At 48.1% G+C, this 26,596-nt stretch overlaps 1 protein-coding gene across 1 annotated transcript in view; it reads left to right on the forward strand.

Annotated features, from left to right (window-relative positions):
• Positions 1-26,596, forward strand: part of DNAI1 (dynein axonemal intermediate chain 1) — a 62,511-nt gene that overhangs the window by 22,336 nt on the left and 13,579 nt on the right. The window contains exons 2-13 of the mRNA XM_012770119.2: positions 965-997; positions 2,349-2,447; positions 2,618-2,698; positions 7,425-7,551; positions 7,771-7,886; positions 8,132-8,248; positions 9,270-9,329; positions 10,625-10,759; positions 14,794-14,878; positions 18,646-18,763; positions 19,047-19,090; positions 26,023-26,270. Of these exons, the coding sequence (XP_012625573.2) occupies positions 965-997; positions 2,349-2,447; positions 2,618-2,698; positions 7,425-7,551; positions 7,771-7,886; positions 8,132-8,248; positions 9,270-9,329; positions 10,625-10,759; positions 14,794-14,878; positions 18,646-18,763; positions 19,047-19,090; positions 26,023-26,270 (1,263 nt within the window). The remainder of the gene's footprint in view (positions 1-964; positions 998-2,348; positions 2,448-2,617; positions 2,699-7,424; positions 7,552-7,770; positions 7,887-8,131; positions 8,249-9,269; positions 9,330-10,624; positions 10,760-14,793; positions 14,879-18,645; positions 18,764-19,046; positions 19,091-26,022; positions 26,271-26,596) is intronic.

Consider the following 26,596-nt stretch of genomic DNA (forward strand, 5'->3'; position numbering starts at 1 on the left):
TACATGCTTGTCTTTTGACACCCAGCTAAGAAAGGGCCACCTCTGGAAGCCTTCTCTGTGCAACCGAGGCTGGGTAGGTGCCCCTGTGCACTTCCATCATGCCCTGTGGACACTCATCTCTATTGCTGGCACAGAACTGGCTTTCGAAGGGACACATAGTGAATGAGTGAGATATGAGCATTGATCACACTAATCTGTCCTCCATGGACCCTGAGCAAACTGGGATAGGAACCTCATCTTTCTTTGTCTTTGTTCCACTGCTTAAGTTAGTATCTAACACATAACTAGAATGTTTATCAAATTAAATTGAACATGCTGCACTTGGGAACATAAAATTTAAGCATGTTAGAACTGGAAGGTCATCACATCCAATCCTATGCATTTTACTGATGAGAAAACTGAAGCCCAGAGAGAAATGACACTTTTCCCAGGGTCATGAAAACTAATTGATTTGATAGCATTCGTGCATTTATTCAATATTTTGAACACTTACTATGTTCTGAGCATTGTTCTAGTTGCTGGAGATACAGAAGTATAGAAAGCACATGAAAGAACCTGCTCATAAAGAGCATATATTCATCCCAGACAAGTGTTTATGAATATAATCTGCCTTTGAAATCCCCTTATTGCCTAGGACAGGACTGAGCACTTAGAATATGCTTTAAAAATATTTGTTGAACTATTTGCAAATAGAAAATTCCCAGTGCTAAGTTACTTAGTTGCTCTTCATGGGTCAGTCCCACTGATGCTGAAATGGGGCTGCCTCAGGTACAGGACTTCTTTGGCTGGGCTAAGAAGAACGTGTTACCACTTAGTGTGCCATGGAAACTGTTTCTGAGACTTGGGAAAGCTCTATGTCCTTTGCCTGTGAGGTCCCTGGGCAGAAGCCTCCATGTAGTACCATTTATGATATTTGCATGTCAGTTTGCTTATGACTTACCTTCTGTTTCTGTTCTTCATTCAGAGCAACAACATAGTCAGAGGAACCAGGAAAAGAGTAAGTGCCGAGCCCACCACAGTCTTTCAGCAAGACACTTAATACTTTTTTCTGTTGAAAATACTATCTATGTATTTTTAGAAAATTCAAACAAACTGAAAGAAGAATGTTAAAAATCACCCATAAGCCTCCCACCCTAGAATAACTTTAGTTCATATGTGATGTTATATCCTCCTAGATATTTTTATGCATATGTAAAAATGGCACATACTTATTTTTAAATGAAATCAAACTGTATATGTTATTTTATAACCTGTTTTTCACATAAAATATTTAGAATGTCTTTCACTGCTAATAAATATACTTTTATAGCATCATTTGAAATTTCTGCATAATATTTTACTCTATGTTCTTTAAGGCCATGCCATAATTTGTTCAACCATGCCCCATTGTTGGACATTTAGATGCTTCTTTTTTCACTATTATGTCAATCCTCTAACAAATATCCATACATGTACATCTTGGGCATGTCCTTGATTATTTCCTTGTTATAAATTCCTACATGTAGAAATTTGGGTCAGAATATAACAATTATTAGGCTGTCCTCAATTTTTCAAATTGAAATATTTGAAAATATTTCAAATATTTTCAAATTGCTGTTTAGATAGGTTATGCTAATTTGTAGGTGCCTGTTTTCCCACAAGCTCACCATCACTGGATGTTAATTTTGTTTGGTGGTTTGTTTTATAGTTTTGCCAATTTTATAACAAAAAATGCATTGTTTTATTTTGCATATATTTGATTGCTAGTGAGAGTGACCATTTAAAAAAAATATGTCATGAGCCACTTTGGCAAGGTATTTAACTGTCTACCAAGGAAACGCAAAACTTCTAGACCTTGATTTTTTTTTCTCCAAATGTGAGGATATGTGAGGCTTAAAGTAACTAAGGGCAGAGAGTATTGCTCTAAGGGTAGCCTTATGGTGGCAGACTGGAAGGTAAAATATAGATTAGAGTTGAAGTACAGCTTGGCATCCTTTCTTGATGTCTAAGCTACTTTGCATAAAGCCCTGCCTTTGGCAGTTGGTCATGAACATTTGCTTCTGGGCTTTATGGAAGGCAGTAGGAAGGCGCCAGTACTTCTGGTCCCACTACTAGAGCTAAAGGCCCACCGCAATATTTTAGCTAAGCCCTGACCTCCAGGGTGGAGGTGGTCATGATCTTTCAGGCAGAGAACTCTGTCCTGAGCAGTTCCTTTGGATTCTTCCATGAGTAGTACATTTTGGATTCTATGTACAAGGGGCAGAGCTTGGCTTCTGAGAGAATTTGTGAATGAAGGGGTTTCCTGAAGCCCTGCTTGCTTGTCCAAGCAGATCAGGTGCTCCTGATCCTCATGTGAGGTTTTTGTCCAGGATGAAGATTCAGGGACTGAAGTGGGAGAAGGGGCAGATGAATGGACCCAGTCCAAAGCCACAGTTAGACCCCCTGACCAGCTGGAGTTGACTGATGCGGTGAGTGAGTAACCTCCTATCCTTGTTCTTTCCACCTCTGCCAGCTTCAGAGATGTTCTGATCAGGAGCCTGTACAGAACCCAGCTTCTGATACCCTGGGGGATCCCCCTAAGCCTCAGAGGAAGTGGGGGGCCTACGTGTATGACTCTCTTGGTGTTTCTGTCCCTCAGGAGTTAAAGGAGGAGTTCACCCGGATTCTGACAGCCAACAACCCACATGCACCCCAGAACATTGTCAGGTACAGCTTCAAAGTAAGTCATCCCCTCCTGGGCAGGGGCCTCTATATGTTCTCCCTGCAGTGGCAATGGCTTGCTACGTTGCAAAAGCCTCTCAGCTATTCTAGAGGAGATCGCTTTTAAACTTAGGTCCTTTGCTGGAATCCTGGGATTTTACATGGAATTTTCCTGAAATTTTAAAAATTTCTTTATATAGCTCCCTCACGGTCTTACTGATTGTAGTGTTTGAGTGCCCTGCAGAGCCACTCTTTTCAAGAATCTTAAAATGAATCATTTGGTTGGACCAATACTTTTCCGATATGTATGAGACATTTTTTACTAACATAAACTATTAGGGTTTTAGAAGCTGGTTTTTCCTTTAGTCAGACATCTGGGTGGAGTACAAACTCCCCTCTGGACAAGAAAGAGCTGGCCTTACCCCTCCGCACCAGCTCCCCCGCATTCCTGCCTGGGAGGAAGCCCCACTCAGGCTCCAGTCTCAGCAACTCTTGACATCACAGTCAGGCAGGCAGGTGACCCCTTAAGGACCTTCCTCTAGTACACGTGGTGTGGGTGAGTTCTCACTTGGTAGACAAATATGTAGCATGTCTTTATGGGGGACAGCACTGCTCTTGACCATAGCAAGGTCAGTTCCTGTGGGTATGGACTGAAGAGAATTTCTGAGCACATTCTGAGCTAATGTGGAAGTGACACATGTTTTTATTCCATTATTTTGAAACTCGTTTGTTCCATGCTTACTGTGCACAGTGTCAGGTCTTATAGTTAGTCTTTTACGTAAAATATCTCATATAACCCTCACATTTCTTTGATATAGGAACTATTATTTTCATTTTATGAAAACCGAGATTACATTAGATAAAATGAATTACACAAGTCACACAGCCAAGATTCAAAGCAAGATTTAAATTAGTTTGTCTGACTCCAAAGCAACATTACACTGCTTCTTTAAAAAATTTATACATATATATATATATATAACATTTTGAATATATAATGGAAACCCATGATACAGATTTCAAAAAATTAAAAAAAAAACAATGAAAATATAATGAAAATTAAACCTTCCTCTCTCCCCTGTCCCCTTCTCTGGAGACAGCCATAGTTTCTTTCTTTGTTTCTTTTTCCTAACAGTTTTATTGAAATATAATTTACATACCACACAATTAAGCCATTTAAAGCGTACAATTCAATGGCTTTTAGTACATTCACTGATTGTACAATTATCTCCACAATCAATTTTAGAACATTTTCCAGTTTTCCCAAAAGAAACATTGTAGCTCTTTGCTCTCATTCCTCATCCTCCATCCCTTGCAGCCCTAGGCAGCCACTAAACTATTTTCTGTTTCTGTAGATTTACCTGTTGTAGACATTTCTTTTTCTTTTTTTTTTTTTTGAGACAGAGTCTCACTCTGTTGCTCAGGCTACAGTGCCGTGGCATCAATATAGCTCACTGCAACCTCAAACTCCTGGGCTCAACTGATCCTCCTGCCTCAGCCTCCTGAGTAACTGGGACTACAGGCGCACACCACCACACTCAGCTAATTTTTCTGTTTTTGGTAGAGACAGGGTCTCACTCTTGCTCAGGCTGGTCTCAAACTCCTGACCTCAAGCAATCCTCCCACCCCAGCCTCCCCAAGTGCTAGGATTACAGGTGTGAGCCACCACACCTGGCCTGGACATTTCACATACATGGAATAATATAATATCTGGCTTTTTGTGATGAACTTCTTTCACTTAACATAATGTTTTTAATTCATCCATGTTGTAGCATGTGTCAGTACTTCATTTGTCTTTATTGCCAAATAATTAATATTTCATTATATGAATGTACATATTTTATTTACCTATTTATCAGTTGATGGACATTTAGAATTTTTCTGCTTTTTGGCTGTTACGAATAATGCTGCTGTGACCATTTGTGTACAAGGTTTTGTGAAAATTTTCTTGAACACACTGCTTCTTATTTAAGAATATATAGTCAACGCCTTCACAAAGAGGCTGAAACAAATCTAGATGTGTTTCCTGAAATGTGCTACTCATGAGATTTGCTAATGGCTTCCTTTAGGCAGCCTGTAAAGTGTTAGGGACCGACCTTCCACAGCCTCACCGGACAGAAAAGCAGAGACATCGAGGATGCAATCACATAAGAGGAGGTTTATTTTCTGGCTAGCCAGGGTCTAAGCCCCAGAGCACCAACGCAGTGGCCACTCTCACAGGCAAGGACCCCGACTGGAACAACGGCATGCCTTTTATCTCTATGGTGCACAAGCTGTGCACAAGCTGACTACGCATGGATCATGCGTTGACCTTTAAAATGATTGGTTGCCCACTATTGCCTTTTGAAAAAATTGGCGGGTTGGTTGCCCCCTATTGCCTGATGGGCCAGTTGCCCGTGCTTCAATGACCTCATCCCATAATTCCCCTTACAGCGGTGTAGCAAACAAGCAATGACTAGAAGCAAAGGTTTGCGGTTAGCTCATTGCCCCACCCAAGTAAATTCCCGACAATTGGAAGAATTCTTCTGCCCTTCCTCTATCCTACAAATTCCTCTGCCCTACATAAAGGTCAGAGGGAAGCTGCCTTGCACTCCCTGCTGTTGTGCTGGAGGACGCCGCACTCTACAGGCTCCTGTCCTGCTCTCCGAGAGGGTCTCTTTAGGACTCAGAGTACTAGCCATGATGCATGTTACAGGCAGAGGATGGGCACTGCCTTGTGGGTTTCAATGCACTCCTCTTGCCCCTCCTTTGAGACTACCATCTGGGTATCCCTAGGCTCTTATGAAGGTTCACCTTACCCAACCTTTCATCAGCCTCCCAGACCTGCCTGGCATCCCGCCACAGAGCTGATCTCCATCTTATTGGTCCTGAGAGATCCAAGAGCTTTAGGTCTCCAAAGCTGCTACTTTCCTTTGATGTGCTAAAGTGGGGTGGCAGATGGTTCTAATCTAGGTATGGCTCTCCTCCTTTCCCAGAAGCAATGGAGTCTGAATTCCATTTCTAAACTGAAGAGGAAGGTCAACTTCGTGGGACAGAATGAAGATGAAAGTCAAATGACAACTATATAGATAATTCATTCCTATGGGACTTTCATCATCATAATAATTGCTATTTTTGTTGATCATTAATATTGAGCACTTATGTGTCAGGCACTGTTACTAGATTGTTTTTATTATTTTCAATACTTACAACTATCATGCAAATTAGATTATATGAGGAGGATTGCTTGAGGCCAGGGGTTCGAGACCAGCCTAGGCAACATAGCAAGACTCCATTTCTACAGAAAATTATCCAGGCACACCTGTAGTCCTAGCTACTCAGGAGGCTGAGGTTGGAGGACGGATTGAGCCTAGGAGTTCAAGGTTACGGTTAGCTATGATTATGCTACTGCACTCTAGCCTGGGCAACAGAGCAAGACCCTGTCCAAAAAAAAAAAGAACAAGAAGAAGAAGAAAGAGACTTCTCTGGTTTCAAAGTCAATTTTAGTGGTTGCTAGAATGCTGATCAATGAGGAGGCAGTATAGAAGAACCAGACTAGGGTGGTGCGGCAGCTAATGCCTGCAATCCCAGCACTTTGAGAGACCAAGAAGGCAGGATTGCTTGAAGCCAGGAGTTTGAGACCAGCCTGGGCAACATAGTGAGGCCTCTTCTCTAAAAAATTTTTAAAATTAGCCAGGTGTGGTGGCTAATTTTATGTGGTGCACATCTGTGGTCCCAGCTACTTGAAAGGCTGAGGCAGGAGGATTGCTTAAGCCTCTTGTAGGGAGGGAGATTGGAGTTATCTGTGTGAGGATATATCCAGCCTTGGACTCTGCTAAGTTCAGTGGAGAGAGGGCCATAGCAGGTGTGTTTGATGACTGACCTGCCCAGGGTCTGTGGTGTGGCAAGTGAACTGGGATCCCTTGGCATGGATGTAGGAGACAAGACATGTGAGCTGCTGATACATAACTCTGGAGCTGCTTGAGGTTGGAAGGACTAGGTATTTTATTTTATTTATTTTATTTTTAATTTTTTTGTGTAAATTTTTACTAGGAGGCAGTGACAGATTTTTTTTGGTTTTTAATTTTTTTTATTTATTTATTTTTATTTTATTTTATTATTTTTTTTTGAGACAGAGTCTCACTTTGTTGCCCAGGCTAGAGTGAGTGCCATGGCGTCAGCCTAGCTCATAGCAACCTCAAACTCCTGGCTCAAGCAATCCTCCTGCCTCAGCCTCCCGAGTAGCTGGGACTACAGGCATTCGCCACCATGCCCGGCTAATTTTTTGTATATATATTAGTTGGCCAATTAATTTCTTTCTATTTTATAGTAGAGACGGGGTCTCGCTCTTGCTCAGGCTGGTTTCGAACTCCTGACCTGGAGCAATCCGCCCGCCTCGGCCTCCCAGAGAGCTAGGATTACAGGCGTGAGCCACCAAGCCCGGCCAATTTTTTTTTTATTTATTTTTTTTATTTTTTGTGGACTAGGTATTTTAAAATAAATAAATCTTTGATGAGAACTTCAACAAATACTTGATTTCATTTGCCTCCTTTTCTTTAAACTAAAATGCAGTGAAAAGTTTCGGATTTGCAGTCAGGATGACATACCTGTAAAAAAAAAAAAAGGAAACTTCAGGTTAACTGAGGAAGTGGTGAGTGGTATTTCCTTTAACAGACTGTCTTTGGTCTTAGAGAGTGAAGGCAGATTACGTTCTACTCAAGCCCTTTTGGGGATCCTTGGCCTGACTCAGCCCCCTCTCTTCTTAGGAAGGCACATATAAGCTTATTGGCTTTGTGAACCAACTGGCAGTTCACTTCAGCCAGATCGGAAACCTGATCCCCAAAGACTCGGATGAAGGACGCCGACAGCATTACCGTGATGAGATAGCCGCAGGTAGGACTCTGGGCCAGAACTTTGTAGAGTCTCTACTTACATAAGGACACTAGCTATCTGGCTGTCCTGGATAGGTCTGGGAGCTAACCCATGACACTCAGGCTAAAGACGACCCCGGAGCTAGGCAGGGTCTGACAGGCAGAAACCAAGATAGTCCTTCCTGTCAGGGATTGGGGGAGCAGACCTAGACTTTGAGCTTATTGGCAATATCCTACCAAGGTTCTCAGGAGTCTGCCAAGGTGGTGATTTCAGAAACAGAAAATCTTGAAGAAGATGAAGAGCCCAAGGAGTTAGAAACTGAACCTGGAAGTCAAACAGATGTGCCTGCAGCTGAGGTATAGTGTAATATTGCTCTCCATCCTTCTTCTTCCAGCTCAAGCTCTGGATGGAGGCTTCAGGGGTGACTTATGGGGGAAGGGGGGAGACTGAAGGTGAGAAGTTAGATGCCGCAGGTGCCAATGCATCTGGCAGCATCACTCTCTCCCACCCCTGTCCTATCCTAGGACTTCTGCCCCCCTCCCAATTCTCCACCACCTCCTTCTCACAGCTGAGTCCTGCTCCTCTGGATCTTTATTTCCAGGTAGCTGAAAAAGTGACTGAAGAATTGATAACTCCTGTGCAGCCCAAGGAGCGAATGCTCACTAACAAGTTCAACTTCAGTGAGAGGGCCTCACAGACCTTCAACTACCGCCTCCGGGTAGAGCAGCCCCCACCCTAGCTCCTTTGCTTTGCAGCTCCCACTGTGCATGGCAGGGAGGAAGAAGGTCTGACTCCAGCCCCAGCAGCCCTCAGCCTGGCACTGGTGGCAGGGCAGACACCACAATTTATCTCTCCAAGGAGAGCTGGGAGCATGTGTTCAGGTCCCTGTGTGCCATCCTGGCAGGAGTTCAGAGAGTAAGAAGGAGACTACAGCCTCCCAAAAACTCCACTAAGAGGCTTAAACTTGAGCTGAACTTTGTAGAGGGGGTAGAAATCAGCACCTGAGTGGAGAGTGGAGGCTGCAATGTGCTGGGGGAGTGAGGTGCCTGGGAGCCAGCTGACAGAAGTGGATGGGCTTTGTGGTAGACCAGCTGGCAAAGGTCAGAAAGATTCCCAGACTTGTGAGTGTGGAGGATCCTGAGAACCAGGCTGAGGGAGCCTCTCAGGGTTTCAGGAGAGAGACTCACACATATAACGGCAGTGTTCTGCAGAAATGAATCTGCGGATGGAGGGCGAGGTCTATGGGGTGAGTTTTTGACAGTGTCTTATCACCCTGTGTGGTCCCTCTGCTGACACCTGCAATCTGGGTGATACGCAATGGGGAAGGGCCACATTCCCCTCCTGGAGCTGGAGATCTCAGTATTAGGGAGAAACCTAATCTCATCTCAGGATGAGAGACATTAGCCTATTGGCCTGCCAGAGGCTGACCTTTGTGCCCTGGCCTGGCTTCCTGCAGATGAGTCCACCCCCACTTGGAATTTATCTTTGTTAAAACTGGCAGTCAGCCTTCACTGCCCCTGCTTTCTAGCTTACACTTCTGCAGGAGGCCAGAATGGACAAAATGTGGGCTTTGAATGCATCCTTTGGTCCTTTGCCCAGGCCCCTCTTTACTTCTCCAGTTCTGTGTCCCACCCCTCCCTCAGCTCCAAACAAAATGCTTCTCCCAAGGATGTACTGTTTGGTTAAGTGAGAAGGAGTTGAGGACTTTCTGGGGGTTTCCTGTTGTCATCGTTCTCTAGGACCGGGAATGCCAGATGGAGCCTCCCCCCAGGACAAACTTTTCAGCCACAGCCAATCAGGTAAGACCCTTGGCCAGCCTAAACCTATCACCCCCCATCACCACACATCCTTTTCTCATTCAGCAGAAAGGAGAGTGACCTGGTCAAGGACTCCTCTGGCAGTCTGCCCTCCTCGTCCATCTACTCATTGTCTCCTCCACTCGTCTATCACTTGTCCTCCTCCCCACTCATTATCCTGAGCATCCAGGCTCTGAACACCAGGCACATGAGACTGTAGGTCCCTATCCAGTGAGCTTTGGACCAGCCACACACCCCTAGGGCAAGGAGGTCCAAGCTGGATACAGACATGGCTTCTGGAGCTTCTTTCAGGACCAGGGAGAACGTTTGCTACCATGGACTTTCTGGTGCCCTGTGGTTGACTCTGAAGTGTTAGCACTCTGACCTTGCCCTCCCAGCAGGCTGCAGTGTTCCTGCAGAGCCTCCTCTTTCCCCCTTAAGTCCTCCTGGATGGCCATGCTGCTTTTGGCAGGAAACGGTGCCAGGAGACCTGAGCTCAGGCTCCAACTCTGCTGTTTATACTGTAAGATACTGGGCAAACCATGTCATTCTTAATGCCTCAGTTTCTTTCTCTGTCAAGAGAGGATGACAAGCTGCTTCACGAAGTTGTTGGAGGGCTCTGAATAAGATAACAAACACTGAAGTACTTTGCAGCGTGGAGTACTAGTCCATGCCTGAATTATTAAATGTAAGGTGTGCCTATCTGGCCTCCAGGTGGCAGTGACTGCCCAGCTCTAGGGAGCACACAGTGTGATCTGGGGCATTTGCCCAGCCCAGATCTGCTACAATCTATCTTTGGGCTTTTCTTGCTGTCAGATCAGGGTTTCTTTACCTTTTGCTTATCTCCTTTTAATGCTGAGGTGTGGTCAGTGCTGTAGACAGCCAGCCTGAGCCACTATGTTTATGCTATCTCTGTGGGGGGATACATTTTTTAAATTTCCTAATTCAGAGTCTTAAAAATCACCAACAAAAATGTGAGCTAGCCTGATGTTTGCCCATTTGTTCTGCCTGGTGGGGCTTGCAGGCTAGAGCAATGTTGATCTTCAGCTGGAGACCCAGCCTCTGGGCTTCAGGATGGATAAGCCCAGCCCAGAGGTGTCCTGAGAACTCTTTTGTTCTTCCAGAGCTGATGGTTAGCAGGGAAGATAAACATTGAATGCATAATTACAGTGGGCCAAGTAGAGGATGCTTATGACAGGGGTTAATGTGACCAACACTGTAAGTCCCAAAGGCCAAAAAGGGGCCTTCTGAGTGAAGACTGCACCCCACAATGATCCCTCTCATCTCCCCTTTCCTAGTGGGAGATCTATGATTCCTATATAGAGGAGCTTGAGAAGCAGGAAAAGACGAAAGAGAAGGAGAAGACAAAGACCCCAGTGGCTAAAAAATCAGGAAAGATGGCTGCAAGGAAGCTGATGTCTATGGAGTCCCAGGTTTGCTTATGGTTCCCACAGCTCTGTCACAGAATGTCTGAGTGGGGCTTTGGCCTTTGGGTGGTCAGAAAGATGGCAGTCTGGGAGGGTTTCACAGATACTTAAATCAGGGCCTAATGTTGAGGTATAAATAGTTCTCTTCTTTGGGGGAAGATGTGAGGAGAGCTACATCTGCCTCTAGCATTCCATGCCTCCCCCAATGTGATATAGGTCTGGAGCCTAGCAGGGTTTCAAGACTGTTGGGCCAAGGAGCGACAGAAGATGTGAACCTTATTGAAAGCACTATATGTATCCTAGAAAGAGCTGGGGGCTTTGCCCAGGGTGGAGGTGGGGTTTGAGAAGAAGGCACCACTTCCCTGGGCAAGGGCTCATGGGGTTTGGGAAAGTGAGATGCTTTTTAACATTTAGTCTTTGGGTTTACTTGCACCCTATACTTTAGGTGAATCTTCAGGGCCAGGAGCCAGGTCAGTCAGAGATGGTCACAGGTACCATCAATGCCAGGCCAATGGATGTGGCCACCCTGGGCTGGATTTACCATGATGAGCCATGCAGGAGTCATTATAAAGGTCATGGTTGGGGGCTCACTGTGGGTGTGGCTAACATAGGTTTGGAGATCATCATGTGAGTTACAGTGATGCAACTGTAGGGGGTCACTGCAGGGAGGTCAGCACAGGAAGATGAGGAAGGGCCACACGTGTCCCTTTGACAGAGAGAAATCTGGATGGAGAGCCAGAGTCCCAGTGTGGATCAGAACGGGTTTGATCTGCACTAGGGTGGGAGGGACAAAGTCCACAGAAGCTGGGGGCTGGTTTCAGCACCTTGGAGAGCTCCTCTGGCTGCTCTCAGGGCTGTGGTTCTGCTCTACTCCAGCTGGGCCAGTTAAAGGAAGTTCTGTTTCCTTTGTCTGAGGTGTGTCCACTTCCACTCAATTCTCTGTTCCATTACCATAACAGTGTCACATTGAGGGATAAGATCACATTTAGTCCCTGCCTTGGCTTAATAGGACCTGTCCTTCAGTTTTATTCAATCACTGACCAAGCACCCAGAGATCATGGCCAGGCTGGGTACTGGAACTCTGAGGTGAAAGGTGGAGCCCCTGCCCTGGGGGGCTGTCCTGTGTAGACCTTTGGCTTCCCCTGCACCATCGTCTAGAGGTTAGAGGCTTCAGTGGGGCTACTGGCCTGGGTCAGGGTTTGCATGATGCTCCATCAGGGGTTTGGCTATGAGCTCTGTGCTGGGACCCATGGTTGCAGAAACCCCAACTATGATCACCAGGGCCCAGGATCTGGAAGAAAAGTCACTGTGCTAAGACTGGAATCTGACCTGGGGTGTAATCCCAGCCAGAGTTGCTGCCTAACATCCTCAAAGAAGAGGGACCACCCCCTCTATTACACTGGGCTCTTCCAGCTTCCAGACTGTGATACAGGCAGATTCCAGCCCTCTGGACCAAGAAGCCACACTGGGAGTATAACACATACACCTCCCCACAAGTACTGGGCCAGGCTGTCTGTTCAATAGAGTGGGAGTGGAAGTTGCCTTACCCTTTGCCCAGGCCCCATGCTTCTGTAGAGTGCCACTCCTTCCTCAAAGACCCAGCTCAGATTAGGTTGATATAAAACTCAAGTATGAGGCCGGGCGCTGTGGCTCACGCCTGTAATCCTAGCTCTTGGGAGGCCAAGGCGGGCAGATTGCTCAAGGTCAGGAGTTCAAAACCAGCCTGAGCAAGAGTGAGACCCCGTCTCTACTATAAATAGAAAGAAATTAATTGGCCAACTGATATATATATAAAAAATTAGCCGGGCATGGTGGCGCATGCCTGTAGTCCCAGCTACTCGGGAGGCTGAGGCAGAAGGATCGCTCGAGCCCAGGAGTTTGAGGTTGCTGTGAGCTAGGCTGACGCCACGGCACTCACTCTAGCCTGGACAACAAAGCGAGACTCTGTCTCAAAAAAAAAAAAAAAAAAAAAAAAAAAAAAACTCAAGTATGCAGGAGGGGAGAAAAGAATAACTTCATGATGCCCTGTAGAAAGGTCTCCAATGGTAGACCCTAAGTTTCTGTCTCATTAATGATTTGGGTGAATGCACAGACATGAATGCAACCTGTGGGATCTGAACAATTAGGTAGAAATGGAGGGAGGGGCTTAGAGGCCACAAGTTCAATCAGAACTAATACAGAGATGTGACTGCTCAAGTAGCCTAGCATCCAGGACAACAGAGGTAATAGCCAGTATACTCTTCTCAAAGCACATCCAGTGACACGGGTCTCCCAGGTCCCAGAGAAGGGTGGTCATCCTGGGGAGAGACTGGCTTTCTGTGTGGGGCTGAGAGCACAGGCCCTGCAGTCCACAGGGCTTGGTTTGTTTTCTAGCTTTGCCATTTATTAGCTGGGTTTTTCTGAAACCTCTGTTTCCTAATCTGTAAAGACATCTTAGTGATATTTGCTTTGCAAGACTATTGTGAGAAGCCAAGATAATGTGTGTATGGCCTCTAACATAGTGCTTGCATGCTACCAATCAATAGGTGGTGGCTATTGTTGTTAGTATGCCATGCCATGACTGATGGAGTCACTGAAGAAGTGCTGACTGGGAGGAATGAGGCATTGTCCTCCTACTTCAGAGAAGCTATTACCAGGCACACAATTCCTTGTGGCCAGAGGACAGAGGTAGGACCATAGGTAGAAGACCCACAGAAGTAGCTGTCAGCTGACTGGCTGTCTGATCACAGAAAATGCTGCCTGGTGTGGGGAGGGTCAAGCTTGCCAGGGAGCTGCTAAGGGGAGAGGGTTCCTGCTTTGGGTCAGAGAATAGGGGGACTAGCCAGGACCAGATGAACTCTTAGGACTGTGATTGTAAGACTCTGATGAATGTGCTCCTGGGTCAGTTTTCTGAGATAAACTGAGATAAGTCAGTTTGGGACGTGGCCAAAGGCACTCAAAGGGCAGTTCCCCAGATGTGACTTTATAAGCCTCTGCACTAGTCTGCACATTTCCTCTGACACTGTCTCCACCTGAAACTGGGTTAAATAATTGTATTATTACGTTTAATCCTCACAATGACTCTAAGACTCAGAGATGTTAAATAACTTTTTCAAGTTTTCCATCTGGCTCCTAATCAGTGGGATGGGGTAGGAATGCAGGTCTTTGTGGCTCTGGAACACATTCTGTTAGCCACTGCCTGACACTGCCACTCCTGGGAAATCTAATCCTTGGGAGCCATGGGCCTGGCCCCCTGGCCCCCCTCTGGAAGGCTGCCTGCCCAGCTGGTTCACTCCTGCTACCTGCCCTGAACCCTTTGGGCCTTTCTTGTCAGCCCCCAAACTCTTTGCTCCTCTGTTAACCTGCCAAGTGGTTCACCTTGTGGATTTATGGGATTTCACACAAGGATAATAATTTTTGATTCAAAATGAGGCATTTTTTTTTTTCTGGTGTAAAACTTCCTGCTTTCTCTTTGGTCTGGGCAGTGGGAAGGGCCCTGGGATTAGGAGTCTCAATTCTATTAATACCTGCTACTCCATGTGTAAAAGCTTGTCTCTTCCCCCTTCTGGCCTCTGTCTGTGTTTTCCCCAGCCTTTGACTAAATAAAGGGTTGGACCAGAAGATCTATGAGGCATTTAACGGGAGTCTATGTCATTCCCTGAGCTGACAAAACCTCTCTGTCCCCATCAAAAAAGCCTCCAACCTTCCCTTCTCTGTTCTCCCCTCCAATACACTTCCCGGGCTCACTTCAATGCCCTGTCTTGTGCTCCAAAACAACCTCAGAATGAAAGAGCATGAAGCAGGCTCTGTCTAAGGTCCAGGTAAGTCAGCTCAGATCCCTCGTGCCACTTGTGAGGTAGGAGTTCCTGGAAGGGAATGGCCGGATGAGCCAGGCCTTGAGGCATGCAGAGATGCCTTTACAGAGCTATCGGGATGGGGTGGCAGGGGGGTGGTGTCAGAGAGGCATTGCTGAGCCAATAGCAAGTCTGAGCTGTGGCTCAGGGCATACATCCTTACCAAGTGCTGGCTTATGAGGACCTGTGGCTTCTTTATTCCCACAGAGCGATGATATCACCAAAGTAGCTCAAGCTGCTAAAATTGTGGAGCGGATGGTCAACCAGAATACATATGATGACATTGCTCAAGGTAAGATTTGAAGTGCTGGCAACCACTGTTATTGCCTGCATTAAAAATTCCTCATAAAAGATTGGTATTTGAGTGTCCCATGCTAGGTCCTCTAGGTGCAGGGGAGAAAACATAATCCTTCCCTCCTCTGGATGTCACTAGGGAGACAAGACTTACATTGGTCAGCCATGAACAATGGCATAAGAAACTGTAGATATAGGCCGGGCGCTGTGGCTCACGCCTGTAATCCTAGCTCTTGGGAGGCCGAGGCGGGCGGATTGCTCAAGGTCAGGAGTTCAAAACCAGCCTGAGCAAGAGCGAGACCCCGTCTCTACTAAAAATAGAAAGAAATTAATTGGCCAACTGATATATATATAAAAAATTAGCCGGGCATGGTGGCGCATGCCTGTAGTCCCAGCTACCCGGGAGGCTGAGGCAGAAGGATCACTCGAGCCCAGGAGTTTGAGGTTGCTGTGAGCTAGGCTGACGCCACAGCACTCACTCTAGCCTGGGCAACAAAGCGAGACTCTGTCTCAAAAAAAAAAAAAAAAAAAAAAAAAAAAAGAAACTGTAGATATAGTGATGAGATGTGACAGTGGTGTCGCAATAATACCTGCACATTAGTGATTCACTGTCATCTTCCCATCTATCCTGGGAGGCAGCAGAGCAGAGATGATTACCCCTACTTTATACACGAGGAAGCTAGGGCCAAGGCCACCTGGCTAGTGAGTGGCAGAGAGGACCCAAATCTAGGGCTTAAGCTTCCTTATTCTGTGTCTGTCCTCTACCCGGTCCAGCTTGGGAATGCTATAAATACTCCAATGTATGGGATAGACAGAAACTGTTCAAGTAGGGAAGAAGGAACAAGAGGGATGAGTGGGAGCAGTCACAGAAAGCTTCAGGGTGGCGGGAGCTGAGCTAGATGCCAGCAGATAAGCAGAGTTTGAGAGGGAGGTTAGCTGAAGGGAGGATGTTCTGGGCAGGGGATGGCAAGAGCAGTGACCTGGCGGTAAAAATGAATAGTAATGGACTGTGGTGACAGGGGCAGCAGGCTTGAACAGTGGCTTTTTTGGAAAGTGATGAGAGTTCAGGTTGGAGGGATTAGAGCCAGTTGATGGAAGGCCTTGAATATCATGCTGGGAATCTGAGCTGAGGTTCAGGTGTGGGATGGGCCTTGCCGCACCTGACCCAGCCTGTGTCATAGGGAATGGAAAAAAGGAACAGTTACAATAGCAAAAACAAGCACCCGTGATTCACTGGGAATGGCCTATGTGCCAGGCATTGTGCTATGCAGTTTACATATATCATTTTATTTCTTCCTGACAACCACACTAGGAGGTGAATACCATTATTTATTATCTCCATTTCACAGATGAGACACTCAGGCTGGGATGTTGCCTCTTGTTCAAAATCACAGCTTGTGAGGTGTGAGTGGTGGAATCAGAACTTGAACACAGGCCCCTCAGATTGACAGCCTGAGCACTTCACCACTGGGCTACAAAGCCACTGAGCTGGAACAGACATTTCAAATAAATACCCTCAATAGATCTATCCTGGTGATTAATTAGTGATGGAGTGAAGAAAGAGATTGATTCTGAAATGCTTAAATCCTGGGTCCTGGGAAATTCTGGAGTCTTTGACAGTGTCAGGGAAACGGAATCCTTCCCATGGCATGAACAGCACATTCCCAAGTGACTTGTATTTCCCTAAGAGGTTGTGCATTTATTTGGAGCAGCTGCCTCCCAGAGTTGGCAGCTCCTTGCTGCTGGCTGGTCTCCTTTGCTGACAGCCTAGGGCTCTTCATGGTGACTTGATGCTCATTGCTCACCCATGGGACATAGAAACCAAGGCTGCCAAAACCAGCAGCCTAAACAAGCCCCCTCGTTATCATTCAGGCTGGAAAACAACCTTGAGTGCTTTTCAAAGCTGTCAAAGTACACAGCAGCTGTGAATGAATTTGTCACTCACACAGCTTGGCTTCCTGAAACCCAGCCTCTGCAAGTGGCCCACCAAAGGGCTGCAAACCTGATTAATATCCATGGAGAAATTGGTCTTGGTGAACCATTTTCATTTACAAGAACACAGTCACATAAAAATGCATTGAACTTTGATTTTTTTAATTGCATACTCTTTTTCCTTTGGGAAAGTGTAATCATGAAGAAGTGAAAATAGAGAAAAGTGTTACTAATTAATCTCCACCCTGAAATGAGATATTTTCAAAGATAACCAAAGCTGAGTAATCTCTGATGTGATCAAGGCTCACACTTCTCTGACCACTCAAATCTTTTTTGTTCTGAGATATTTTTGAGGTTTGAGGGTAGTCCCACAACCTCCAGGTGTGGGGCATTGTGGGAGAGGCTGGGGCAATGCCTGGCCATGTCCTTGGCTGTGTTGAATGAGAGGATTCATTTTCTAAATGATTACCTTTCATTGGAAAAAAATGCTGAGAACCATTTCACTTCTGCTGATTTATTTCTTTGCATTCTATAAACAGTTGTTGCTTTGTGGCTGTCCCTGTGCTAGGCAGTGGGGACCCAGAGATGCATATGACATGCTTCCTGCCCTCCAGGAGCTGTCTGGTAGGGGAGACAGGCAAAATGATGGGAAGAGGCAAAATAGTGTGACAGATGTTTCAGTAGAGGTGAGGCAGGGCTGAAACAGAGGAAGAAATTGACTCTGCTCAAAAGAAAGTGAAGGCCTTACAGAGGAGTAGTTTGATCTGGATCTAGAGTGAATAGGAGTTTGCCAGGAAGAGTAGGACATTTTAGACATGGAAAAGCATGTAGAAACACAAAGAAACATGAGACAACTTGACTCATTGGCACTATTTGATGTGGAGGGTACATGGACAGCTGGCTAGAAATGCCATGGAAGTAGTGGCCAAGAGCCTTGGTTTGATGGAGGAGCCCGTGCAAGGAGAGCCATTGAGAGGGTTTCAGTGGGGTGGGGAGAGTGGTGTGATGAGGTGATCTGTTTGTTCAGTCTGGCAGCTCTGTGGGACATGGGCTGGAGGAGGAGTTGCTGGAGGTAGGGGACTAGTTAGAAGGATGCCATAACAATCCAGGTGGTGGATGTTGAAGCCCAAACCTGGGAAGTGTTAGGAGAGAAGCGAATGGATTAAAAAGATAATCAGAAGGAAAATATGAGAAATGATGGAAAGAGGTCAATCAAGGATTATTCAGGTTTCTGATATAGACAAGTATGAGATTTCTACTTAACTTAGAGAAAAATGGGAGGCAGACACAATTTTGAGGACAGGAGATAAAGTTGAGTTCAGGGAACCCATGGGGGATCCAGGCAGCTTCATTAAAGCGAAGCTTGGCAGTGAATATGAAGATGGGCTGCACTTTAGGGATTGAGGAGGCAGAATGAATAGAACTGTTAATCAACCCCTGGCAGCTGAACCTCTGAAATTTGACTGCTCCCATCTGAGCCTTCTGAAGTGCTAGGGAAACTCATGGGGACAAGGTCTGCAAACCTGGGATTTTATCCACATGGACTTGGCTGCTTTATTATAATTTACCTTCAACAACAACAATGACAGTACCAACAGCCAACACATAGAACTTACTCTGTGCCAGGCACTTTTTGAGGCTCTTTGTATATATTACCTCAACTGATGTATCCTCACAGCAGTCATTTGAGAGAGGTATTTTATTATTCCCACTCTGAAACAGAGAGGTTCACCATTTTTCCCAAGGAGGTACAGACAGTAAGTGGTGGACCTAGGTTTGCCATAACGTGGCAGTCCCATGGCAGTCCCATGACTTTGCCTGTGTGTGTTTAAGATTTTAAGTATTATGAGGATGCTGCTGATGAATACCGGGACCAAGAGGGTACCCTGCTGCCGCTCTGGAAGTTCCAAAACGACAAAGCCAAGCGTCTGGCGGTCACCGCCCTCTGCTGGTAAGTGCAGGCGTTGCAGTAGACCCTGAGGGCCCACAACAAACCAACCCCAAGTAGCCCCTTCTGCTGCATAGAACCACCTTGAGTGTGGCATGTGGCAGTATGGGAAAAGTAGGATTCTTATGAGATTGCAAGATCATCCCAGATCTCCCAGTTGGTGAGGGCCTAAGCTGGAAAGTAGATGTCTGCAGGGCAGTTAGGCTCCAATGTCCATGGGAAGACCCTTGTCTATGAAGAGGCCATGTTCATTTCCTGTGCCAATGGGTTCATATTTCTTTTGCAGGAATCCAAAGTACAAGGATCTATTTGCAGTGGGACATGGCTCCTGTAAGTGATCTGGGTATTCATTCATTTGCTCATGCAAACAGCAAACACTAAGTACCCGCTCTGTGCAGAGCTCTTTGCCAGGTGTGAGAAATGCAAGGATGACTAGGACATAGGCACTGCCCTTGGGGGCGCTCACAGCCTAATGGGGAAGACCTACAGTCATACCGGCTATTAGTTCTGGGTAAAGGAATATCCTAGGCTGAATGTGCCAACTGAGCCTGGAAAGTTATTCCGGTGAAGGAGGGCAGAGCTTCTGGCAGAGGGACCCACATATGCAAAGGTCTGGAGGCATGAGAGATATGATAGGAAATGAAGCTGTTGAGGGGCTGGGGTCAGCCGTCAAGGGACCTGATAAGGCATTCCAAGAAACTCGAACCTTCTCCTGAGGAGAAACCTCCGAAAGAACTCAAGGATAGGGACATGACTAGTGTGGGGGAATTGCAGGCATAGGCTGGAGACTGGGAAAGAGGTAGGAGACAGGCACAGGCTTCCCAAGGACAGAGGCAGGATCTTATAACCACAGCTGTGGGGCAGGGATGGAGGCCCCCTCCCTCCATCAGGCCTCCTCATGAGGCAGTCCTGATCAGTTTGGGGGGTGTGTGAAGATGGGGAGCAAGTGCTTGAAGTGCTTCATCCCTTGGCCCCTGAGCCCTGGGATACCACTGTTGTCCCGAGTGTCCCTGCCCCGGCCAGTACCCACCTGCAGCAAGGAGGTAACTGCGTCTGGGCAATTTGCTTTCCCTTCATATGACTTGGTTCCCGCAGAAGCCCCTACCACTGTGCTGGCCTGGACATTCCCCTTCCTGACGGGAGAGGGCCCTACACTTCACACTCATCGCAGCTCCCCAATGCTAACAGCTTGTCCTCTGGCCCGGAGGATCAGCTTCTGCAAACAGAAAAACCTTTCCATTCTCCAAGCTGCTGCTGGCTGGCAGGCACACAAGCTCCTGGTCTCTGCCCCTCAGACCGCCTGGCCACCCATTCTTTGACCGGGTTGGGGAGAGGGGAGGGCGAAGAGGAGTTGGTGTTTGTCATTCCTCTCAGGGAGGAGACCTTGGCGCTGCTCCCGGTCTTGTGGTCTGGGCTGCCTTTGAGGATGCCCTAAATGCCTGCATTGTGTCCCCACTCCTGAGGGTGGGCTGCTGCCAAATGGGAAGCACCCTCCCCCTCTGGCAGGGAGCTAGCACATTCCTCCCCCTGTGCTGCAGCTACTGGGCCTGGAACTGGGCCTGGGGATTGGGCAGGTCCCCTAAGGAGTGAGTGTGGACCCCCCTGTGAAGATGCTCTCAGCTCAGGCTCTCTGCTCAGAACTGAGGTGGGGGTGTAGGGGGCTCCCCAGAAGGTGGGAGGAGAAACTGCTTCAGTTCTAGCCCATCCTTCTGCCCAGGGTCAGAAGCAAGGCCAGCGGGTCGGGGTCATATGGAGAGCTGGGGGGCAGCCTTTGTCAGGAGCACCAGAGAAGAGTAACTTAATCTCTCACAAATATGACAGGCCCAGCACCTCCTTTGGGCAGGCGCTTACCCAGGAAGGGTCTCTTTGTTCTTTGTTGGTCCTTTTAGCAACATGCACAGGCATGAATGCTGCCCCTAGTCAGCACAGACCTTCATCTGCAGGGTCACTCTCCAGAGGTGTACCTGGGGCCAGAAGCCTCTCTGAGCCTTGGTTTCCTCACTGGGAACATGGAGAGGCTGGCAACCTGCCAGGCCTCCAGCCCAGGGCTGTTGTGAGGCTCACTTGAGAAAAGAGACATAAATGTGCCCTGAGTGCTATGGGAATCACCTACATAGGAAGGACAGTTGTTGCTGAGTTGTGTGCCAGTCTTTCCCCAAGCTTTCCTGCAGTACCTTCAGGGGGCCTGAGCAGAGAAAGGGGGCTGTGGGCATAGGGAGGAATCTCTCTTAGGGAGCAGTGCTCATGGGCACCCACAGTGGTATTTGCTGTTGCTGTCACTGGCTCAGGAGTTGTTGGCCAGCTGTCAGGTAAGCAGCTATTCTCCAGATCCTTGCATATCTCAGAACTACCTGCAGAGTCCTGAGCAGAGCCTGGCTGGGCTGGGACTCAGAAAGGCCCCTGCATCTGCTCCTGAGGCCGCCTCCAGGAGTCCCATGCTCTTGAGTGCCCAAGTGCCTCCATGGAAGTAAAAGGGCACAGCTGAGGTAGGTAGGCACCCCAGTTGCTGGCTGGGGCCATCGTAAGGAGCCATTGGTCTCACCAGTGTCCACCACATTGTCTTTGAAAGCTCCCAGACACCAATCTCCCATAATCAAATTTTGCCTCATGCAGACAAACACTGGAGTGAGAATTTAGGTTTGTTGCTGAGTTTGACCCTGGTGAGCTCAGTCCAGACCTCATAAACCTTGTTTTTCCTGAAATTCCTAGATACATATTCTGTAATCTCCCCAAATAAAGCTTTGGCAGTGGTAAGTATGTACCCTAGCAAGGACTGTGTTCAATTCCCCATTTTTGGGACAGGGCAAGTTGGTTTAGAGCAAGCAGATGGGGAAAGGAAGTCCAGTAATTGCCTACAATAGAAGCATTCCCACATGTCCCCCTCTGTGGCAGGTGGGTACTAGTAGTGGGCATGTCAGGCTGCTCAAAGGGCAGAGACTCAGCAAAGACTAGAGCCAGGCTCCATGTTCCCAGCAGAGTCGAGAAAGAGACTATCAGCAGGTAAAAGCAGGTGGAGGAAGGTTGAAGGGCAATGGGAGCTAGTCCAGGAAGAAATGGCTTTGGGACTGCTGGGATGCAATTATGTCAGCCTGCTGGACTGAGGAGGTCCTTTCTGGCCCATTAGCCAGTCCATGGCAGAGAAGTGGGGACTCCTCATGGTCTGCCAGGCCGCAATGGTGGAACAGATCCTGGATGCTCTGTGTGGTCCTGAGGCTATCACACAGGAGATGAGGCAGGAAGCTTCCCATTGAGCCACATATTGGAAGGGCAGGGAAGCCAGCTGTCCCAGCCCCCTTCTCGGGGCAGCACCTTCAAAGAGGGCCAACATCAGGCCCTGGTTCCCAGCGCTAAACCCATTCCCACTCTGTCCCACTACATCCTGGCCTGTCCCTGAGCCTGCCCAGGCCAGAGATACACTGGTAGGGATTTAAATCTTTCCTGATCATTTATTTGTCAGCTTCACTAATTAAGCAGTGTTAATTTCATTTACTGAAAATGGAAATTCATCCACCTCATTTCTCCCTGTTCATCCTCCACACACAAAATCCATCACTCCTCGGCTGCAGGCTGCGTAAAATTTACAGGACTAATTATGTTGTCAGGTCTCTTTGTAAATACAGTCCATAAAGGCCACTGTGCTTGCTTGGTTGTAGTGCAAGGGCATTCCTGTTGTTAGTTTAATTACTGGTTAGTTATTTAGGTTCTCAAATGTTTGCCTCATTTTCCCTAAATCAAATTAAGCGTCCCGCCTGATGTATTCTGTCTCCAAGGCCTTGCTCTTATTTTCACACTATTTAAATATGACTTCAAATCGAATGAGAGTGCCTGGAAAAGCCCAGCTGCCTGGGAGGCAGATCTCAGCTTGTCACCATGGCCTCTGTGCCATGCTTAAGGCTTGGAACCCTCTAGCAACTGATGCCCTTCTTTGGGGCAACCTTGGGCTGGTCTCCTGCTTTGGAAACAGTGAAAATCCTAACCCAAGAGACATTTCTGTTCCTGGAGTCTAAGGTGGCAAGGCTAGGGTATGGGAGACTGAGGGAGGGTCTCATTATTGTAGCCAGAATTGCTGAGGATCATTGCATCCAACCCCTGGCTTCTAGAGGGACTGTTCTCAGAGCCTCCCAGAAAAAAGTGCCATCTATGGGAGCGCCTCTCTCTGGTTCCTAAAAGTAGAATTTTCCCTGAATGCCTACTATATTAATTTCCTGTTGCTGCCATAACAAATTACCACAAACATAAAGCTTAAAGCAACACACATTTATTATCTTACAGTTCTGGAGGTCAGAAGTCCAAAATCATTTTCACTGAGCCAAAATCAGGTGTCTGGAGGCCTGCGTTCCTTCTGGAGGCTCTAGGGGAGCATCTATTTCCTTGCCTCTCCCAGCTTCTAGAGGCTGCGCACATTCCACAGCTTGTGGCCCCCTTCCAGCAAGCAATCGCATCATTCTGACATCTGCTTCTATGGTCACATCTCCTTCTCTGACTCTCCCGCTTCCCTCTTTCCCTTATAAGAACTCTTGTGATTACACTGAGTCCACCCAGATAATCTAGGATAATCTCCTCATCTCAGAGTCTTTAACTTAATCACATCCTTAAAGTCCCTTTTGCCATGCAAAATGACATATTTACAGTTCTGGGGATTAGAATGTGGACATCTTTGCAGGAGGGGGCATTATTCTGCCTACCGCACGCCCCCTCCAAGTGCCTCTTGCATGACTTAATAAGGGAGTCATTAACCAGCTGCTGCCTTGGAGCCAGTCCTGGGCTGGACTCATTCAGGAAACCACAGTAAGAGAGAAGCCGGCTGTCAGAGGCTGGCTTGGGATCCTTAACTCTGCAGCTTGGCCTCTACTTCCTCTTGACCACTGACCTGGCTTTAGCCTGATGCCCCAACATGCCCTCTGCCTGCCTTGCTCTCCCTGAATCCTGAGTAGGAGCCCAGGGTTCTCCTGACAGCCAGAATGCTCCAAAGTGCCCCGCCCCGCAGAATCCAGAGCTTTTACCTGCTGGCGGGGTTAGAGTTGTGGGGCTGAGGTCCCCACTGATGGTTGCCAGTTCAATAAGACATCAATCCATGCTCCTCCTTGGGCCCTGTTCTGCTAGAGTCCTAGCAGAGTAAGCTGAGGGCAGTTAGAGCTTTGGTCTGAAGGTTTCCTACCCTCCCTTCCTGGTTTCACTGGTCATGAGCATGCTGTGCACACATGTAGAGGCAGGGGCTGCTTGAAGTTTGTCTAGAGAAAGTGAGACTTCACTGCTGTCTTTCCAGGGCTAGGCCTTGTGCCACACTAAGAGCAAATGTGAGGGTCATTCCCACCTTTGCCGCTTGGTGCAACAAGGAGAGTGTCAGAGTCCTTGGCCTGAGCATCAGTCACCCACTTACCCACTCATTCATTCACTCTTTTGTTCACCAACTCACATGCCTGCCCACCTACTCACCCTTTGTCAGTCTTGACTGGCACCAAGGACAGATTGGAATCAAGAGCATCAGTGCCTCACCCTGGCAGTTAGCACACCGATTGCTCATTCACCTGCAGGGTCTGGCTCTCCTATAAGACTAGGAGCTGCTAAGGGCAAGCCCATGACTCAAGCAGTGTCTCTGTCCCTGCAGGAGCCAGCCCAGGGGGAGGCCCAGATTAGATGCTCAGGATTTGCTGGATGAACAAAGGAGCTAAAGTGACTGTCACACTGCCCACTTCAGTCCCTTCTTCATCTGATCTAGGTGGCAAGCCCATGACTCAAGCAGTGTCTCTGTCCCTGCAGGAGCCAGCCCAGGGGGAGGCCCAGATTAGATGCTCAGGATTTGCTGGATGAACAAAGGAGCTAAAGTGACTGTCACATTGCCCACTTCAGTCCCTTCTTCATCTGAACTAGGTGGGAAGGACAGTCCCCTCAGACTGCTGTAGATCTCTGCCTTGAAGAGCCAGCTCTCAGGGCTCACCCTGGAGTCCCACAAAGTGAGGTACTGTCAGCTGCTCCCCAGCCACATGAAGGCCAGCCCCTTACTGGCTTTGAGAGGGAGCCAGGCATAGGGTCACCCAGCTTTGCCTCCAGGGAATCTGGGAATCCTTAAGCTCCTTCTCTTTGTTAGGAGACTCAGTTTCCCCAGAGCAGAAGCATTTTGCTTCCTGAACCACTGCATACCCTCTCCTTGGCTCAGGCTGGACCCTGGTACCTTCCACCCCAAGATCAGCCCGCTCCTTGGGTGTGTGCCTCCCTTGCAAGTGATCAGGGAAGGAGATCCTGATGGAGTCTCAGAGCTGTGAGGATTAGCCCTAGCAGGGCAGCGTGTTTCCCTGTGGAAAGCTGTTTGGCGCAGCTTCCAGCTGTACCCTTCTAGGGCTTGCCTGGCTCCTGGCAGCTCCTTGCTCCCAGTCAGAGCACAGACTGGTGTTGCAGAGTGTCTGAGGTGAGCATACCTGGGACCTGGTGGTAGATGAGCTCATGCCACATGCCCAGGGGGCCTTCTAGCCTTCCATCTCTCTAGGGCTAGCTCCTCTGAGCTTGGGGAAGAGGCTGACAGACCGGGCTGGTGGCAGGAGAGCTGGACTTCAGGGCTGGGACTGTTTGTTGGCTGCATATCAGGTGCCAAGTGTGCAGAATAAGAAAGAGTGGGAGGCACTACCTTGACATGCCGCAGGTAGGGATATGGTCCTTGGCTAAATAGTCCATTGTTGAGCAACGAAAACTGTGCCCAGGCTGAGTGGGCCTAAGGAAGCCTGACTGGCTGGCCTGGGACTTCTGGGTTTGGGGAGCATGCCTACAGATAGGGCTTAAGTTGCAACTGGGACTGTGGGGCCAGAAGGTGTGGAGAGATGCTCATAGATGGCCATTGTGGTGCTTATTATTAGTCTAAGCTTAAGCCAGCCTTGGCTGGGGGTGGGACACATGGGCATTATCCAGGCATCTATGGGACAGCAGCCTGCCCCTGGGCTGTGCATCTGAACCCCCTCCAAGACTACTGCTCCTTTCCAAGGCCACACACATTCTTCACTTAGCAACTCTTTGAGCCTGTGTCCACCTTTCCTATGCCCCAGAAGAATAAGAATAAGCCTGGGATCCTTCCATGAACTCTGAGAAGGGGGAGGCTTAATCTCATAATTCTGTTTCACAGACTGAGAAGATGAAGCCCAGAGAGGAATCCTACACTCTCTGACAGAGGCAGAGCAGGGCAGGGCTTGCCCATCTCGTGGGGTGGGGGAAGGGGGCTCCTCTATCAGGGCACTTGGATCCTCCAACTGCAGCTGCCCATCTTCCCTGGGTAGATGACTTCATGAAGCAGAGCCGGGGCATGCTGCTGCTCTACAGCATGAAGAACCCCAGCTTCCCCGAATACATCTTCAGCAGTGAGAGCGGCATCATGTGCCTCGACATGCATGTGGACCACCCCTACCTGGTGGTGGTGGGCTACTACGATGGCAACGTGGCCATTTACAACCTCAAGAAGCCTCTCTCCCAGCCCACCTTCCGCAGCTCAGCCAAGTCTGGGAAGCACACGGAACCTGTATGGCAGGTCAGCTTCAAACCAGGGAGGGAGAAGTGGGGATGGGAGTGGCACGTGGGCCTGGGAGCCATGGGGGAGGGACTTTGGGGCCTGGGGCTACAGGCAAGGGTATGGGGACAGCAGGTACCCGCTTAGAGGCCAAGGAGCTGGGTGCAAGAAGGGGCATGAAGGGCAGAAGGTGGAAATCAGGAGGTCAGAGGGTCTCCAGTAAGAGCTGGGGTCTGCTGCCCCAAAGCTCCCATAAGGAGGCCCCATCTGTCTGCCAAGGGTATGGCGATCAGTAACTCAGAGGCCTTAGCTGGAAACCTCCAGGGCCTGACAGTCTCCAGCTGAGT

The sequence above is a fragment of the Microcebus murinus genome, chromosome 12, assembly GCF_040939455.1.
Source record: "Microcebus murinus isolate Inina chromosome 12, M.murinus_Inina_mat1.0, whole genome shotgun sequence".
NCBI lineage: Eukaryota > Metazoa > Chordata > Mammalia > Primates > Cheirogaleidae > Microcebus > Microcebus murinus.